Below are 16,107 nucleotides of genomic sequence, written 5' to 3'. Positions count from 1 at the left end.
ACTTATATGATGTAATTTTGAAGAGAAATGTATTGAAAGAAGCTGTGTCATTCACTACTTCATGTGCTTTCAATTTCAGAAGAGGAGTCCTGTGTATACTCAAATTCTGCTCTGGATGGAGATGCTCCTGACATGGGTTCAGCTTCTGGAATCATGTACATTGAACAGGTAGTGCATTGCAATGTTCCAAAGCTTGATGAGCAATTGCACCAACTGGGACAGAAATATCATGTACAAAAATGGTAAAAGACTTACAGGAAAGGGAAGAAACTGTACAGATTTGATTTTCCTCATGAACCTTGTGAGAACACAAGTTCTGAAAATGGTGGACATAAAAAAAAATAGTACTTGATTTGTCAGTTGCAGATGAGAAGCAGACGAGTCAGTGGCCAATTACTACTGTTCAGTTACTGCAATCTTAACAGTCTCAAGATATGGCCAACCAATATGGACATTCAACCATTTGGTTCTTACATTGAAATTGCCATTTATATTTTGAAATAAATTGCCAAAGCTTAGAGACATGATCAACAAAAATATGTGCATGTAGAAATGGTGGAAAGGAGGCAACAAAAAGTAACTCTTCATTTGATGGCACACAGCATTATCAATAGTCGAGGGATGTCAAAGCAAGAAGCAGTAATGTTGTGATGCTGCACAATCTGAAGTCATGTCTCTAAAGTAGACAGAATGTACTGTTCAGCATTATTCAGAAAAATAAGGAAGGCCAAGGCTGCTTTGTTTTGGGAAGTGTTGGATGCAAACCTTTTGGACTCGGTCATTTTCATTTTGCCTGCCAGAGTTTGCAGCAAATTATAAGCCAGTAAATAAATCCCATGACACGGAGTCCAATGATGATGAGGTTGATATTGCAGGTGACACTGAAGGGGGCAAAATCACGATTTTTAGGTTGCAAAATCAAGATTTGGAAAAGAAAGCTTTCATCAGTGCTTAAAACACTGCATACAAACAGTTACTTTTGTACTGTCCTTTTTGAAACGGAGAAAATCTTATATATAGCAACAATGCTGAATTTTTGGGAGTGCTCAGGAAGCACTTGATTCAAAAAGAGATTCTTTGCAGTCGGCATTGCTTGCAGGTAAAAAAGATCTTGAGAATAGGTGTTGTGAGCTGTTGAATGCTCATGAAGCTCTTAGTATATTGTGAGCCATAGATTGTCACTTCAGGTTTGAAATGAGAAAAGTTATGACTGCTGCAGAGCCTGACTTTAGTATGGGCTTTGTGTACAACATTCTAGCAAAATTCATTGTTTATGATGAACAAACAGTCAGGCACCATGCACTCGCAATCAAGCAAAGAAAAATCCACAAATTTGTCAAATGTCAAATTGACTTGCACATGAATAGTGCAGACGTTCTACCTCTAAGTCTATTCATTTATGGAGGTGGTGGAACTGTCAGAAGCTTCATGCCTAGAGTGATGCACAAATTGATACAAATTGCAAATAGCGTACATCAAGGCTGACAGTATTCTTTGCGGTGCTCCAAGTGGTGTTGCTACTGAGAACGTAAATGGAATGACTTGCCATTGTGTTTTTACCCTTCAAAATGACCAACAACACTAAATCACTTATGTGCCATTTGCTAAATTCAGTAATATTCATGGATTATAATGGATGAACACTCAATTATTCACATGAAATGTTACCTGTGATTGACAGGTGACTCAGAGAAGTCAAAATACGACCAAGTGGGGAATTTGGTAGTTTAAACATTCTTCTCATCGAAGACCTGTTTTAATAGCGTCTAGTTCTTGGCTCTTAGATTTTCAAGCAGCCAGAGTCTTAAGAGCATATTTTTAATCTGTGGCACCTTTTCAGTTTAGTGGAACTCAGAGTTTGCGACTGCAAGATAATGACTGAATTGCTTAACTGACTTCGCAAAGGCAACTTCACTTCTGATGATATGGATGTTCTCTATAGCAGAACTATATCAGAAGTTGATTTGAAATCAGAGAGAGTGAACCAGTTGCTTTATAACAATCCAACAAATGCACAGTGTATTGCCTGGAACAAGCAACGACTTGCAGAACAGGCTGCAGAAGTTCATAAAGTTTGTGCCATAAGTATGTACTCTGAAATGTCAGAATACACAGAAAGCCAGCACTGAAAAATCACCATGAACAATGTACCAATGGCTATGGAAGACTGAAATGAAAATCAGCATCACAGTGCTTGAGGTATGTTGAGGGTAATTATTTCAGTAGCGCTGATCTCGTCAATGGTGCATTGGGTGAAATTGTTGAGATTCAGTGGATACAGCAAGATCAGCTTCACGAAGCTCAACAACCACTTGAAGTTCTCGTTTACTTCAATTATCTTCTCAACATTTTAACTAATGATAAACATCTTTATGCTATTCAGCCATTAGCTGTCAATTACGTGAACAGAATCAGCATGAAAATTCAATGACTTCATCTGCCTTTGACATTGAGCTGAGCGATAACTGCACACAAGCGATAGGGCTTACTTTGCCTCCAGTTGTGGTCTCAATCTTTGCACTCTCTCTCTCTCTCTCTCTCTCTCTCTCTCTCTCTCAGTTGCTCTGTCTCACTCTTTCTCTGCTGCTTCTTGGCACAGAAAAATAATTTTACCAAAAGTGTAGAAATGAAGGAATTTGAGTGTAGGAACTAGGGATCACAATTGAATATTTACATCTATAATTATATTGCGCCACGCCAGTGTGAAAACAGTGGTCAGTTTGAACATTTGCTATGACATATTTTGGCTAATTAAGTGATGGCAAGGCTGTGTACAAGAGTGTGCTCATTTTTCTTTTACTTTGACCTTTTTAGGACATATTGAAATCTGAAATATGGTCATCTGATTGTGTTCATGATGATTGGTTATTCCAAACATTTTGTTACCATATAAATTTTCTCTTAATTACTCTTCATTTTGAATAAAGACATCAACACATCAGATTTCAGTTATGTTCTGTAACAACAAAAACTCAAATTCTTTTTCTGATGCTGTCTTTCTACCCTACTCTTTTGGTCAAAATATTTTTCTGCAGCCTGTACACACTGAGAAAGATTGACTGTTCTATGACTGCACTTCCCCAGATATTGTCAAAGGCACATCTGAGAGGCCTTCCCCTGTTTGATGCAGAGCAACACTTTAGAATGTAAGGAGTTCCTACCAATATGATCAGACAACTCTTTGATGAAGGTTGACCGTCTGAAGAGCTTGAAGGGGCTATAAGAGTTCCACTTCTCATCACTTTTGAAATTGTAGATTTCTTTCTTTTTGTTGAAAAATACAATAAATATCAAATCAAAACAAAATTGAAACTATTACTGCTTTCTTTTGATCTATACGCCCTTAAGAATTATAGAATTAGGATCAGTATTTGAATGTGTTGTGTTTTATGCTTTCTGAAGAAAACTAGAAAATAAAAGAAAATGGAAAAAAGGACAGATGTTTTCTGAAACCATATGCCAAAAAGTAAGAAATAACTTGGAATAGAGAAGCATTTAATGTGCCTTTGAATGATACTTGAAATCATGTACAGCAAATGAGGCGCCAATCAAGAATTTAAAGTTAAGTGTTTAATTTATAACCTTAAAATTTTAAAGAGTACTAGTTCGTATTTATCTGATAGTTTATGCAGACTGTGCAGTGTGCTGTTGTGTTGCCCTCTATCACATATATCTGAACGTATAAAAAAGTTCCTACTGTTTCCAGTCTCAAAAATGTTTGAATAGAGAATCCTTCAAATATCAGGAAAGAGAATATATGTGGTGCAAGAAGTAATGTCTCCTGTACGAGTGCTGTCATCGTTATTGTTCTTTCTTTTCCTAATAAAAAGGAGATGATTTAGAGCATCATTTGAAGCCACATCAAATGTTTCTCTAAACTGTTTTATTTCTTACTTTTAGATAAATGATTTCACAAAACATTTGAATTGTTTTGTCAAACATGATGTAAACCCTCTCCCTATCATGTGGTTTTGTCTCACCATTCATGTTATCTTTCATCCTCATAACCTGAACATCTGTTGTATAGCTTTCTTCTCTTGCTGTCTCTTCCCCAGACACCCTTGTCCCATTCTCTCCTTTGTTCTGAGAGTCTGAACTACAATTGTTGTGCAGAATGTGGACTAGATTCTTATTTCACCTCCTTCTCTATCATGTGACAACGGGATGACTACATATGTCTTTGAGGTTTATGTTTACAGTAGTGTTGTTTAATAGCTTCTTTTTTGTGGGCATTGTTCCTACTTTTCCCCCATAAGAGACAAAGAACGAGACAAAGAAAATAGCAGTTTGATCAAAACACGAGATGAATTGTGTGAAAATAAGTAATTCCCTGTCCCTGTGTTTAATGCCCATATAGCTTAACAGAAACAATTGAAGTATTTGAGTTTTTCGTGCATATAGAACTGAAATTAATAAAGTAACACCAACATAGTAATAAAAGTGCTACTTTTTTCCTTTTTTAGTTTCTGGACAGAACTCTGCAAGAATTTGTGTATGCCTGGTATAAAGAATTGTCAACAGATGAGAGCTTCATTCAAGAGCTTAAACATGCAATACGCTATTCTTCATCAGTATTACTGCGTAGAATACTTCAGGTAAGTATGACTTGAACACAAGTCAGGATTCTGATTGTGGATGTTCATACTCATTAAAACTATATAACTGTATTTAGTATCTCCCAAAATTATTAACACCCTACTTCTCTACTCCTATATTCCAAATTAAAGAGGTGTATGTATCCAACCAAATATGCACCTTTACATTTTAAACTGAATTTACACTTTTAAGAATTTTGTTTGTGCTGTTACGTACCACTCAGAGAAGTGATATGTATCCCTGTGCATTCTTACTGACAAATGACTACTCGTGAAGGAAAATCATAAAATAAATTATCATAGAGGAGAGTGCAAATACTGTGCAGATCTGTTATTTTATTTGCATGTTGAGAAGCATGCCGATGGACATGTCTTCAAGATGGGACAGCTATCACAGTAACTCCATGACAGGAAGTATGTGCATTGATGTAAATATAGAAGCTCCTAACATTGGCCTCCTACTTCAGAAAAGAGTCCTTCAAGAATGTAAATTTTTGATAATAGTTATGATTTTGATCAGAAAATGAAGTGTGTCATCCATATTCTTTCTTTCATTGGATAGATTTCTGTGTAGAGATTTCGTGTTGGACAGTGTTTTACCAGATGAAAATACACTCATCAGTACAAAGGTGGATTCTTTATCGTGCTCTGAGAGGAGACCAAATGGATACTATAACACCGAAAATTAGTTCACTTTATTACAACATAGATAACAAGAATAACTTAACTTTGTACATTCACTGCCACAGGAATGTCATGAGTATTCCCAACTGTATCTGAACATTAACATATCGCTTGATACAGACAAAATACAAATCTCTCACTCAGAGTACATTTCACAATAATTTTCACTTAGTATTCTGTATAATACGGTGACCACACAGGTGGCTTACTAGAAGACAACGGTGACCACACAGGTGGCTTACTAGAAGACAATGCTGTCATCTTAGTTGATGATCATGGACTGGGCTGAGCGGTGCTGTGTTCAGCCTAAGTAGAAGAGGCGTTGTGATGGCGTAGCGTAATTTTTCTGGGCGTGGCTACACCAGTATCACTCATTTATCGATGCAACTTGGCGACTTATCTTTTCTTGTGGTTGCGTTGTGAGGTACCAACCTTGCTTTGGCACCTTGCTCTTCGGACAACACCACAGACATTATGATTTGACAGAAGTTTGATCTTATCCATTTGATGTATATATTTATGGACAATTGCAGATTATAAATACAAATGATCTTTGTGTATCATTCAAGGAAGTTAGAGTAGTAGTATTGAATTTCCTTACAGCAATAATTGTACAGTCTATGAAGTTACACAAAGCCACCGTTGAGCAACTAACTGGTAACAAAGAAACAACACTAAATCATCATTAATTAAATCATGTACAATGAAATGGATGGAACATGACATGTTTAATATATGGTTAGTATTATCATTTTATTCTTGACCATGATCTCTTGAAAGGCTGTGCAGGAATTCTTCTCCAACTGCATTGTTATTGCTTGTAAGAAAACTCAGTACCACAATGTTAACTTCTTTCAAGGAATATCAGAATTCCATTTCCATTTATAAACTGTATATTTACATGAAATATTTACATCATTAAAGTTAATACATCAATAGCCCTGTTAATCATGACATCCCAACACAGACTCTCAGCATGGCATTAATATTAAAAGAACACTTCATTTGTCTCTTTATCCTATATAATAACCAAACGTCAAAATTATTTATATATCTCCTTAGGACCTCTGTACCTCTTCAAAATAGGTCAGTGATCCCTGGACCTCACATACACAGTATTCGCATTCAAACATGTATGTTATCACTGTTCCATCTTGAAGACGTCCATCATCTCTCAGCACTCCTCTGGAATGGTGTATATCACCACAAAATGTTCTTTATTAATACATACATTAATATGTAAATTTCTGTGCACTTAAGGAGATAGAGGGTGTAAACTCTTGTGTACTATAAAATACTTCAGCTCTGTTCTGGATGTGTAATACCCATTAGCAGTAAGTGACTTAACATGGAATAATGGGTCACCATTTCTTATCTTATTATATTATTAATATTTTTCCATTGTAATGCGTATAATTAGCTGAGTTGTGCAACTGAAGGTTGGGCCTTTGTAGCTGTAACAGTTTTTTAAATATGTGTTTTTGGCAGGTGGATGTTGCTCGTGTTATACTATACAAGTTACTGCCAGTAGGATTGCGTCACCTAGATGACTTCCTAGGTAGTATTCGTCTAGCTGGTGGAACACAAGCCACAAGTGGAATATTGGAAGATCTAGACAGAGCTGTGTTAGAACGTGCTGCTCTACGTTATTTGGGCCCACGTCTTCACCCAGCAGTGCACAGTAGAGAAGCTGAGCTTATGTACCTGCGTCAACTCACATGTTTGCTCTTACCACAACTTGTTCAGCAGCAGCAGCTTAACTGCAGGTGTGTCAGTTTGATTTATTATTGTGCATGTTCTCTTCCCTTTTTTCAATAATGCAATGTGGCCTCCAACCTATATTATCATCAGACAAGTGATAGAGCAGTGCAACCCGAGTACTTTTACATGCGAAGGCAAAAGTCAGAAACATTTGCCTCGGTGCAGTATGATTCTGAATTAAGAATGTGATGGTAAAACAAACCCAAACAGCATTATATCTGTCTTGACAAAAACAAACAGCTTAAGGTCTACAAATCAAGACTGGGTAAGGTGATGCATTTGTTAAAATATTGAATTCATATTCAGGGGGAATGGAGCTCAGATCACCATATTGTTGTTGTAACTTAAAGTATCATAATTTTAAGTTTTACAGTCATTTCTGTAAATCCATTTAGGTGAATGTCAGAATGATTCCTTCAGCAAGACCATGCCAGATTCATATCCCTGTACTTGTGAGACTGAGCTGGTGCTCTATCTTTTGTGACCGTGATGTAAAGCCTGCCTCAAGGCACAGATCAGAAACTAATATTTCAAATGCATATAATGAATGCTATGAATGATGAATTGTGATTTATTTTTCTCGTACCATAGATGTGCTAATCATTTGATTAGAGCACAGGAGATATGTCAAAACATGGGGGGGTTGTCATTTCATCCACAAAATATTGTGCAGTCACCTCTGAGCTTAATATGTACAATATACACTGGTTGTCTGTCATTGTTTATAGTCATCCACTTTACTCAAAGTTCTTATTATTGGCTAGAAAATCCAAATTACGTATATTTGGAATCTTCTCTTTATACCTTACTCATTTTCTTGAGTGGCAATTGCTAATATTCGATGCAAGTTAAGGCTTTTTCTTCCACTATTTTTGAGCTTTGACTATTTATTTAAAACACTCAGTTGAGACTCCTCAATCATTTGTCTTGTTTTTAAGCCAAGAAGTTAGAGGCACATTGAGTTTGCAAAAATTAGGGACTGCATGAAATTAAAAATTGCTCATAGAAACATAAAATGATGGATTTGTTTCTAGCTTAGATAACTCACAGGAAATATTTATGGCAGTGATTTGTATTTCAAACAAGAATATAGTTATTTTAAACAAAAGTAAATGATAATTCTTAAATTGATTGTTATACTGCATTACAAAACTCTGCAACAGTGACAAAACTGACAGAACAACTTAAAGAAACACAGGTATTGATCTATAATACAGCTTTATATGATATAGCGTCATATGACACAACAAAAAGTTAACATGGCCTCAATTTGAAGAAAAGTTTGGATTCCTCCAGCCCTCCTGATTAAGGTTGTTGTCAGTTTCCCCAAATCGCTTGAGGGAGATGACATGGTGATGAACAAGATAGTAGCTGATTTCCTTTTCCATAGTTATCAATTCTAGCTTTGGTCTGTCTCAGATTTTGTCTGCATCAATTGGATATTAAACTCTGTTTCGTCTTCTTTTCTGGATAGAAATTTCACTTCCAGAGAATGAATATGAAATGAGCCTTGACTATGTTCGTACAGTACTCCATGGTGATTAAGACATGAACACAAAAATCACTACCACACAAAAATCACTACCTCCATCATAACAGATAAGCATTTTGTGAATTTTGTGTTAACTCAACCTCAAGATAACTGTCTGGTTGTCAGCTGAAATATCACAGTGTGAAGTTGATGTCATCCAGCTGCAGTTCCAAAACATCAAGTAATATAAACATTTACTTACTGTACTCTCAATGAGCAGTGTTGTATACTGATCTGAACTGTCAGTTGGCAGCCTGAAAAAGGAGCAGAAAGAAGAAATTAGTAAGTCCAAAATGACATATACAGGTCATCTAAAGGAGTATGGACGTCATTATTTAGATTAGGGCTGTAAACAGAATGTCCACAGCTTACCGAATCTGTGAAAATCTAAAACATTTGTGGCACATATTAAACAATAGGTTTTTTTTCCACACTGAACCTGTACGGCACTGTGTGTAATTAATAATTATATTTTCTGTTTACAGAAATTTTAATGTCTTAATACGAGAGATTCTGTCAGGATGGGTGCTTTTACCTACAATGGATGTACTGGCTGATCCAGCCATTGTTAACAGTCTGCTACTACTTTTGGTGGATAAACAGCCTCTAACACAATATCCAGCTGTAGTGCCTGATACTGTTCCATTTCTGGCACACTTTGTTTCCTCTGTGGCACCTCCAAAACATGCATCAGTAAGATCAGTTATTTATAGAACTTCTTTTGATGTGACATATTTGAAACAGATTTAGCCTAGTTCCCATTCAGCTTATTAACATTAGTGTGGGAGAGCTAAACTTTGCTTCAGCACATTACTATTCCTTTAATTTGTCATATACAGAGTGTGTTCATAAAGTAACACAAGTGATTTTATTGGGAAGCTACTGAATGTGACATTGTGTTTGGACCTTGGGCTAGATTGGGAGACACTTGGCTTCACAACCGGCCCAAGGTCAGTTGGCTCCAAGCAGTGGTTGCATCAGCACTGTTGATTTTGTTAACTCACCTTAAAAGGTGTCTGTTGTGCAGTGGAGAAAATGATCAAACTGTGGAATATGATCAAGTCATGCACCAAACAGGGCAACCCCACTCTGAACAGCCAACAGTTAGCCGTACTAATGAAAATGTGACTTGCGTGCATGATTTGTTGAACTCTGACCATTGAACAAGTGCTACAATGATTGCATTGACATTGATCCTTCAAGTAACTGCTCTGCATTTCATTCAAATGTCATAAACATGTGATAAAAGATGTGGGCCAAGCTGGTCCCCTGTGTAAGTGTTGACGTGTGAGCAAAAGGCCAATTGAATAACAATCATGAGTGAACTTCCAGAACATGTTCAAACTGAGCATGATTTTTTTCAGGCAGTGTATTATTGGGGGTGAAACATGCATTTTAGTATGACCAGGAGACAAAGCACCAGAGTGCTGAACAGCACACACAGTCATCTCACAAGCAAAAGAAGGCAAGAATGAGCATCAAAAGAAGGTAAGAATGAGCATGTCATTGCTGGTTGACTTCTTTGACACTAAGGGTCTGGTCCACCAGGAGTTTCTACATCCAGGACAGATCATTATCATTGCATACTGTATGGATGTTCTTGAAAGATTTAGAAAAAGGGTCCTTTTGCATGCGAAAGGAGACGGCTACTATGTGGGTGCTCCATCTTGACAATCTTTCAAGTCCTGCTGCTCTGTGCATCCACAAGTTCCTGGCAAAGCACAGTCTGGCAGTTCTGTCTCAGTTTCCTAAAAATTCAGACTTGGCTCTGGCAGACTTCTTTTGTTATTCAAGGATTAAGGCTGCCCTCGAAGGACACCACTTTGATGGCATTGAAGCAATCAAAGCAGCTTTGATAAATACTCTGAACAAGATTCTCACAGAGACCTTCCAGGCACGTGCCTTGGGAACACTCTGTAAAAACGTGTAGATGCACGATCTACCAAGTTCTTCTAAGATTTATAAACATTTTAAACTACGTCTTGAATATTTTTTTGTGATGATACTTGCATTACTTTATGAACACACCCTGTAGATTCCTTTAAATTGTTTTGTATTTGTATGCATTTGAAAAAAATCAGTTTTTGTTACATTTACATTAAAGTGCTAACTAAGTAGAAGTTGATGATGGTAATGTTCATGTTTAAGATGTCTGCAAATTCCATTATAAAAAAAGCAGATGTCCCGAAACTAAAGCTTTGCTGATAATTTTTGGCTGTTGAATATTTCATTCATTGACTGTATTTTCCTTCTCTGATCTTAAAATTTAATGATTAAGAAATGTAATTAATTTTTTTACAGTTATTACATTTATATGATGATATTTACAGCTTGTGGATTTTTATTTCCAGGCATTACGTTTTGATATGGCAGGGGTGCTGAAGGACCAGAGTTTACTTTATCCTTTTATTCAGTTCCTAAAAGGAGTGGGATCAGTCAACATTCTACAGTTCTGTTTGGATGTAGGTACGCTTGGATAATGGGAAAAAAATCCTTGATTCTGTATGTAACACACCTATATCATTCTCTTCTGACACTCCTCATTTTCAAGGATAACAGATGAAGAAGCATGAGCACCAAAAGCTGAATTTACTGCAGAACCGGTCAGCAAACAAAATTGGATGTTGATCTTCTGTGGGCAGCATGTAATGTAGTTATAAATAAGAATTTCGAGAAAATAACTCTTACTATATGTGGTGTGAGACGTTGTCTTACATCAGATAAAAGTTATGAAAAGTTTGTTGTGAAGAATAATGATCTGAAATGAAAAGAACATTCTACCTTAACTGATGAACTTAACAACAAGATTTACCCCCACTTCTCTCACACATTCAGTATTTATTGCATATTCATGAGTATTGTGCAATAATGTTCACCATATGAGCTATACTGAAAAAGACTGAAAAACTTTAAAAGTATTGACACTCGTTCAGTTTACAGTAAGGCCTAAGGGCAGTATTGCACACTATACACCAGTTCCTGCCCAACTGCAGGGAAATTCAATTCACTTCAAATGATTTTCCACAAAGAACTGACAAAAATGAATGACAAAAGATCAGATAATAGGCTGAAAGATCTGTACGAAAGCACCATGTCATCCTTTGAAGAAACGGAGTTTATAATTGATAAGAATAAATAACCACAAGATAGTTTTGTGCAAGAAGAATAATCCATTTTTGAATGCAAAACCAGATTTCTCAGCAATGTCTAAGCGATTTTGAAAAGAAATTGATTTCCTACTCCGTTTTCCTACTAGAGGTGAGACATGATCTCCCCTTCACGCCAGAAATGTAATAGCAAAGTAATCTTTGGAAAATTGTGGCACTATTTAAGGATTGGGGAAATTAGTTTTGTCTGTGATAATTGGGTAATAAAAGGTGTTCTTCAAACTGATTACCTTCCGAAGAGCAAAGGAAGGACTGGCCCAAGACGAAAGGCATAGAAAAATTGTTTGATAAGAGGCGTGGATATAAAAATTTAGAGAGAGAGAGAGAGAGAGAGAGAGAGAGAGAGAGAGAGAGAGAGAGTGTATATCTGCCTGTAGAGGTACTTTGGCAATGGAAAACTTGAGTGTTCTGAAGTACAAGCTGTTGGAACAGCCCCCTATTCACCAGAATTTGCACACTTTGCTTTCCCCTTTGCCATGCACCTAAAGGAATTTGCAGCTGAATAAAATTTTATGCCCATTGTCAGCCATAGATGGTTATTGTACTGACGACTTCCTTGAATCACATTTCACTGATGGAATCTATTCACTGAAAGCATTGGACAAATTGCATTGAACTACAATGTTACTAAATAAAGGAATAGATGATCTAAAGCATGGCCTTTCAGTGTTAAGATGGCAAATATTAGTTAGTACTCATAGATTGGCAGAATTAACTAGCTTAACTCTAGATACTCACAGCAGACAAGCATCTTTTGGACATCTGTTTTTTAATACTTTCCAAATAGAGAAAACCGTCTCCACAAAATATGTTTGATTTAAAAAAAATTATGACTGCTGATAAAGTCTGCAAAGAAGTGGAAAGTCTGTGCTACTGTGACATTAAAAAGCATTATATTAAGGAGCAGCAAAACTGACTGCAGAAGTGGCAAGTGTAGAAGCTACCTCTCCACTTTTCTGCACATTTCCACAATAGTGTTCTTGCCTAACAGCTCAGTGGTCACAAATTGGAAGCCTTTGCCACTCGCTTTTTGAACCCAGCTAAGCAAACTATTCCAAAGCCAAATGAAGAATGATTATTGCACAATATTGCCACATTAACCCCATTAATGATAAGTGTTCATCCAGTAATCATTTCTGCTTATGATGCTACCCTAGATAGCACCTGTAGCAGAAATATCACTGTGGCTACTGTGTGTGCTTAGAGTCATGGACCAATCCATTCTAGGCCAAAAGTTTCTCATTGACACTTAAAAATGAGGGAAAGACAACAGGTAGGAGAACTGACCTAACTCTCCCGGGCACTACTTTTACTAATTAAGCCATGTTTACACTGAGTTTAAAAACATTTCTGTTCCCAACATTGTTCCACCAAAGTCAGCAACAGTGTTTATTGTTTGCATCACATCTTCTGCTGCACTGAACTGCCAGAAAACATTTCACATTATGTATTAGCAACAAGAGCAAGACTGTGACAAGTGAGGAGGAATAATTAAGGATATGTGCTGCAGCTACTCGACAAAAAAAGCAGATAAAGAAAAATATGTAGCCATCGAATATTATAGAAGACATTGCAAGAATGACATGAGCTGAATTTGGAAGACTGTTCTGGTTTTCATAACTTCATGAGGATGTCATTGTCTGATTTTGAAATTCTAATGTATATAATAGGACGAGTTACTTAAAAGAAAGACACAATTTTCAGTAGAGTAGTTCCAATGAAGCCAATAATTATTGTTACTCTTCTATTTTTGGCTACAGGAAATTCCTATCATAGCCTTGCATAATTATTTCACAGTTATATCATCACCACCACCATCGTTATTATTTTTAACAAATAATGCTCCTTCAACTCTAATGTCACTGGCACTTCTAGTGAAGGTGATGGAGGAATCTGGATTTGATGATCCATCTGCCACATCCACATTCAATAGTGACTGCTCCCTTCTAAAGGAATGCATTTCTGCTTCATAGAGAGTATCATAAATGTTGACACTGCCCTTTCATAGTGTGGCAACTCATGTAATTTGTTGATGACATGTGACCCAAATTCACTTAATGAATCCTGTTCTCATTTTTGTTGTTTATGCAGATCAGTCTGCAACACTGACATGACTTGTTTTAAAGGGTCACTTCTTTCACTCACTCTTTCCATCTGTTTTTGTGGAGGAGACATACTTGTTGTCAGTTCACCTGGACCTGCGGCATCTTCTGCGCCCTCTGCAGGTAGCTGTTGCGTAACCATAAGTCAAATTTACTTGTTTCAGTTGCTGGTGACTGAAGGTGAATGGCAGGCAAAAGAAAGTGTATTGAGCCAGATATTCCACTTCCTTCATTGTGTGGGAGCAACTGACCGGAGGCATATTTTCTAAAGTGTCTTGTTGCTAGTGGGAGTGAATTTTACAATTACAAAGGGTCATTCAGCATTGTGTTGCATACTGTTGTTGACACCAATTACAACTTTTTATGTGCCTGTGTTATGTGCCAAGGAAGTGTTTTTAAGAATGCCTCTATAAGTGACCTATTTCACAAAAACAAACAAACTTGCCATGTTGTAAATGTTTACCTGGAGGAACAAAGCCACTACCACACAAATTCATGGCAGATGCTTTTCCATTACAGGAAAACATCTTGAAGCCATACCTGTGAAAGGACAACCAAGGCTCAAAAGAAAGATTTTTCTAACTACCAGTTTCCTAGAGCAAGGAAAGTTGTAGAAAATACATTTGGTGTTAGAGCCTCAGTGTTTTATGTATTTCAAAAACCAAGGTTGTTGCAACCAGAGAAGACCATGACAACAGTGTGTTTCTGTATATTCTTAAGGAAAAATGCCTAGTCGAGGAGCCATTACAGCCCACAACGAAGCTTTGATTTTTATTTCCTACATACAGGGGAAGTGATCCCAGGAACATGGAGAAGAGGTGCTGCTGAATCATTTATTACTGCACTTCCAAATATATCACGGAAAGTTCAAACATATACAAAGAAATTTCTGATGGATTGCAATTATTTTGTAAGCCCATAAGGACTTTTACCATGGCAGAATAATTACAGCTGAGTATTGTTGTTTAATATTGAATACAAATAAATATAAGTAAGCAAGCATAACTTTGCTTACCTCTTTATCCCTTGTATCCCTTGTTTCATTTGGTTTCTAAGTATCATGCAGAACCATAGACAATTGAAACCAAGTAACTTCAGTTGATACAAAGAATCTGTCACACTTCAATATCTCTTGGTGTCTTCAGTTTTTTGTTTCTCACATCGGTACTGTGATACAAGAGGCATCAGTTTTTTTATCTACACCATTGCTACTGGTGCCAAGCAGTGTAGCTGTTTTTTGAAGAGAATTATGCTTAAATGTAGTATTTCTGTAACTGGAACTTCGAACATTCCAAAGGTATTCCTCTATCTCAACACTGTGACAAATTTGTAAATTTTGTTTTTTGTCCACTTCTGTTTTGAAAAGGAACACACACTGCAGCTGAAGAAAAAATGCAATACTACACAAAGTGGGACAGAGTATAAACAAACATTACCATTGAATAGGAGCATTTAGTGGTAGCAGATCCCGAAACAACATTCCTTTTATCTGTATCGATACCACAGTGGAAGACATTTTCGTGTTTGCAACATGTTGCAAATGTAGGTAGTCCAGTACTAGCTGCAAACAATGTTGTGATCATTGTTGCAGAACGTGTTTTGAGCTCAGTGTAAATGCATCTTTAGTTTAACTTTTAGACTTTGTTGTGATGCATGTTTAGTTTTTGTGGTCATTATGTTATATTCACTTTTTTGATGTCTGAAATATTGTATGTAAAGGAAGTTTTTCCCCATTCTGTGTTGTAGAAGAATTCAACCGCAAAATGATAACACCTGACTTGAGTGACGAGGATCTTGAAAATTTGTACAGAGAGGCTTGGGATCTATATTCAGTATACTTCAGTCCAGCATCACCTGATCATATTGAGTTCAGCCCTTCTGTAGTGGAGGAAATGTTCTCAAGTAAGAAATTCTTAATTTGGTATCATGCACTTATTTTAATACTGGTAATTAACTAATTCAGTAGAGTTAGGAGCTAAAACCAACTCTCTCTCTCTCTCTCTCTCTCTCTCCCTCCCTCCCCTCTCACTCCTTCTCTCAGATTTGTACTAAAATTAGAAAAAAATGATATAGATGCTGTAGAGAATTATTTAGTACAATACAGCAAGAGTTGACATGTTGGTAATGCCATGCGTGACACGAAAAAATAAATGCACCGTAGGTTCAGTAAGTTCTCGAACTGCCTCAACATTGAGCATTAATTTCCAATGTACTTCCCTTCTTATTGCCACTCAGTCATATCATCGATCATGCAATGACTGCAGTGC

The 16,107-nt window shown here is 36.7% G+C and overlaps 1 protein-coding gene across 2 annotated transcripts in view; it reads left to right on the top strand.

Moving 5' to 3' along the window:
• Positions 1-16,107, top strand: part of LOC126162372 (sorting nexin-14-like) — a 217,551-nt gene that overhangs the window by 61,830 nt on the left and 139,614 nt on the right. For both annotated transcript variants that reach the window (XM_049918827.1, XM_049918828.1), the window contains exons 4-8: positions 4,464-4,595; positions 6,768-7,045; positions 9,057-9,264; positions 10,923-11,037; positions 15,587-15,742. In XM_049918827.1, the coding sequence (XP_049774784.1) occupies positions 4,464-4,595; positions 6,768-7,045; positions 9,057-9,264; positions 10,923-11,037; positions 15,587-15,742 (889 nt within the window). The remainder of the gene's footprint in view (positions 1-4,463; positions 4,596-6,767; positions 7,046-9,056; positions 9,265-10,922; positions 11,038-15,586; positions 15,743-16,107) is intronic.

The sequence above is a fragment of the Schistocerca cancellata genome, chromosome 2 (assembly GCF_023864275.1).
Source record: "Schistocerca cancellata isolate TAMUIC-IGC-003103 chromosome 2, iqSchCanc2.1, whole genome shotgun sequence".
NCBI classification, from domain to species: Eukaryota; Metazoa; Arthropoda; class Insecta; order Orthoptera; family Acrididae; genus Schistocerca; species Schistocerca cancellata.
This window is presented reverse-complemented; position numbering and strand designations above follow the sequence as displayed.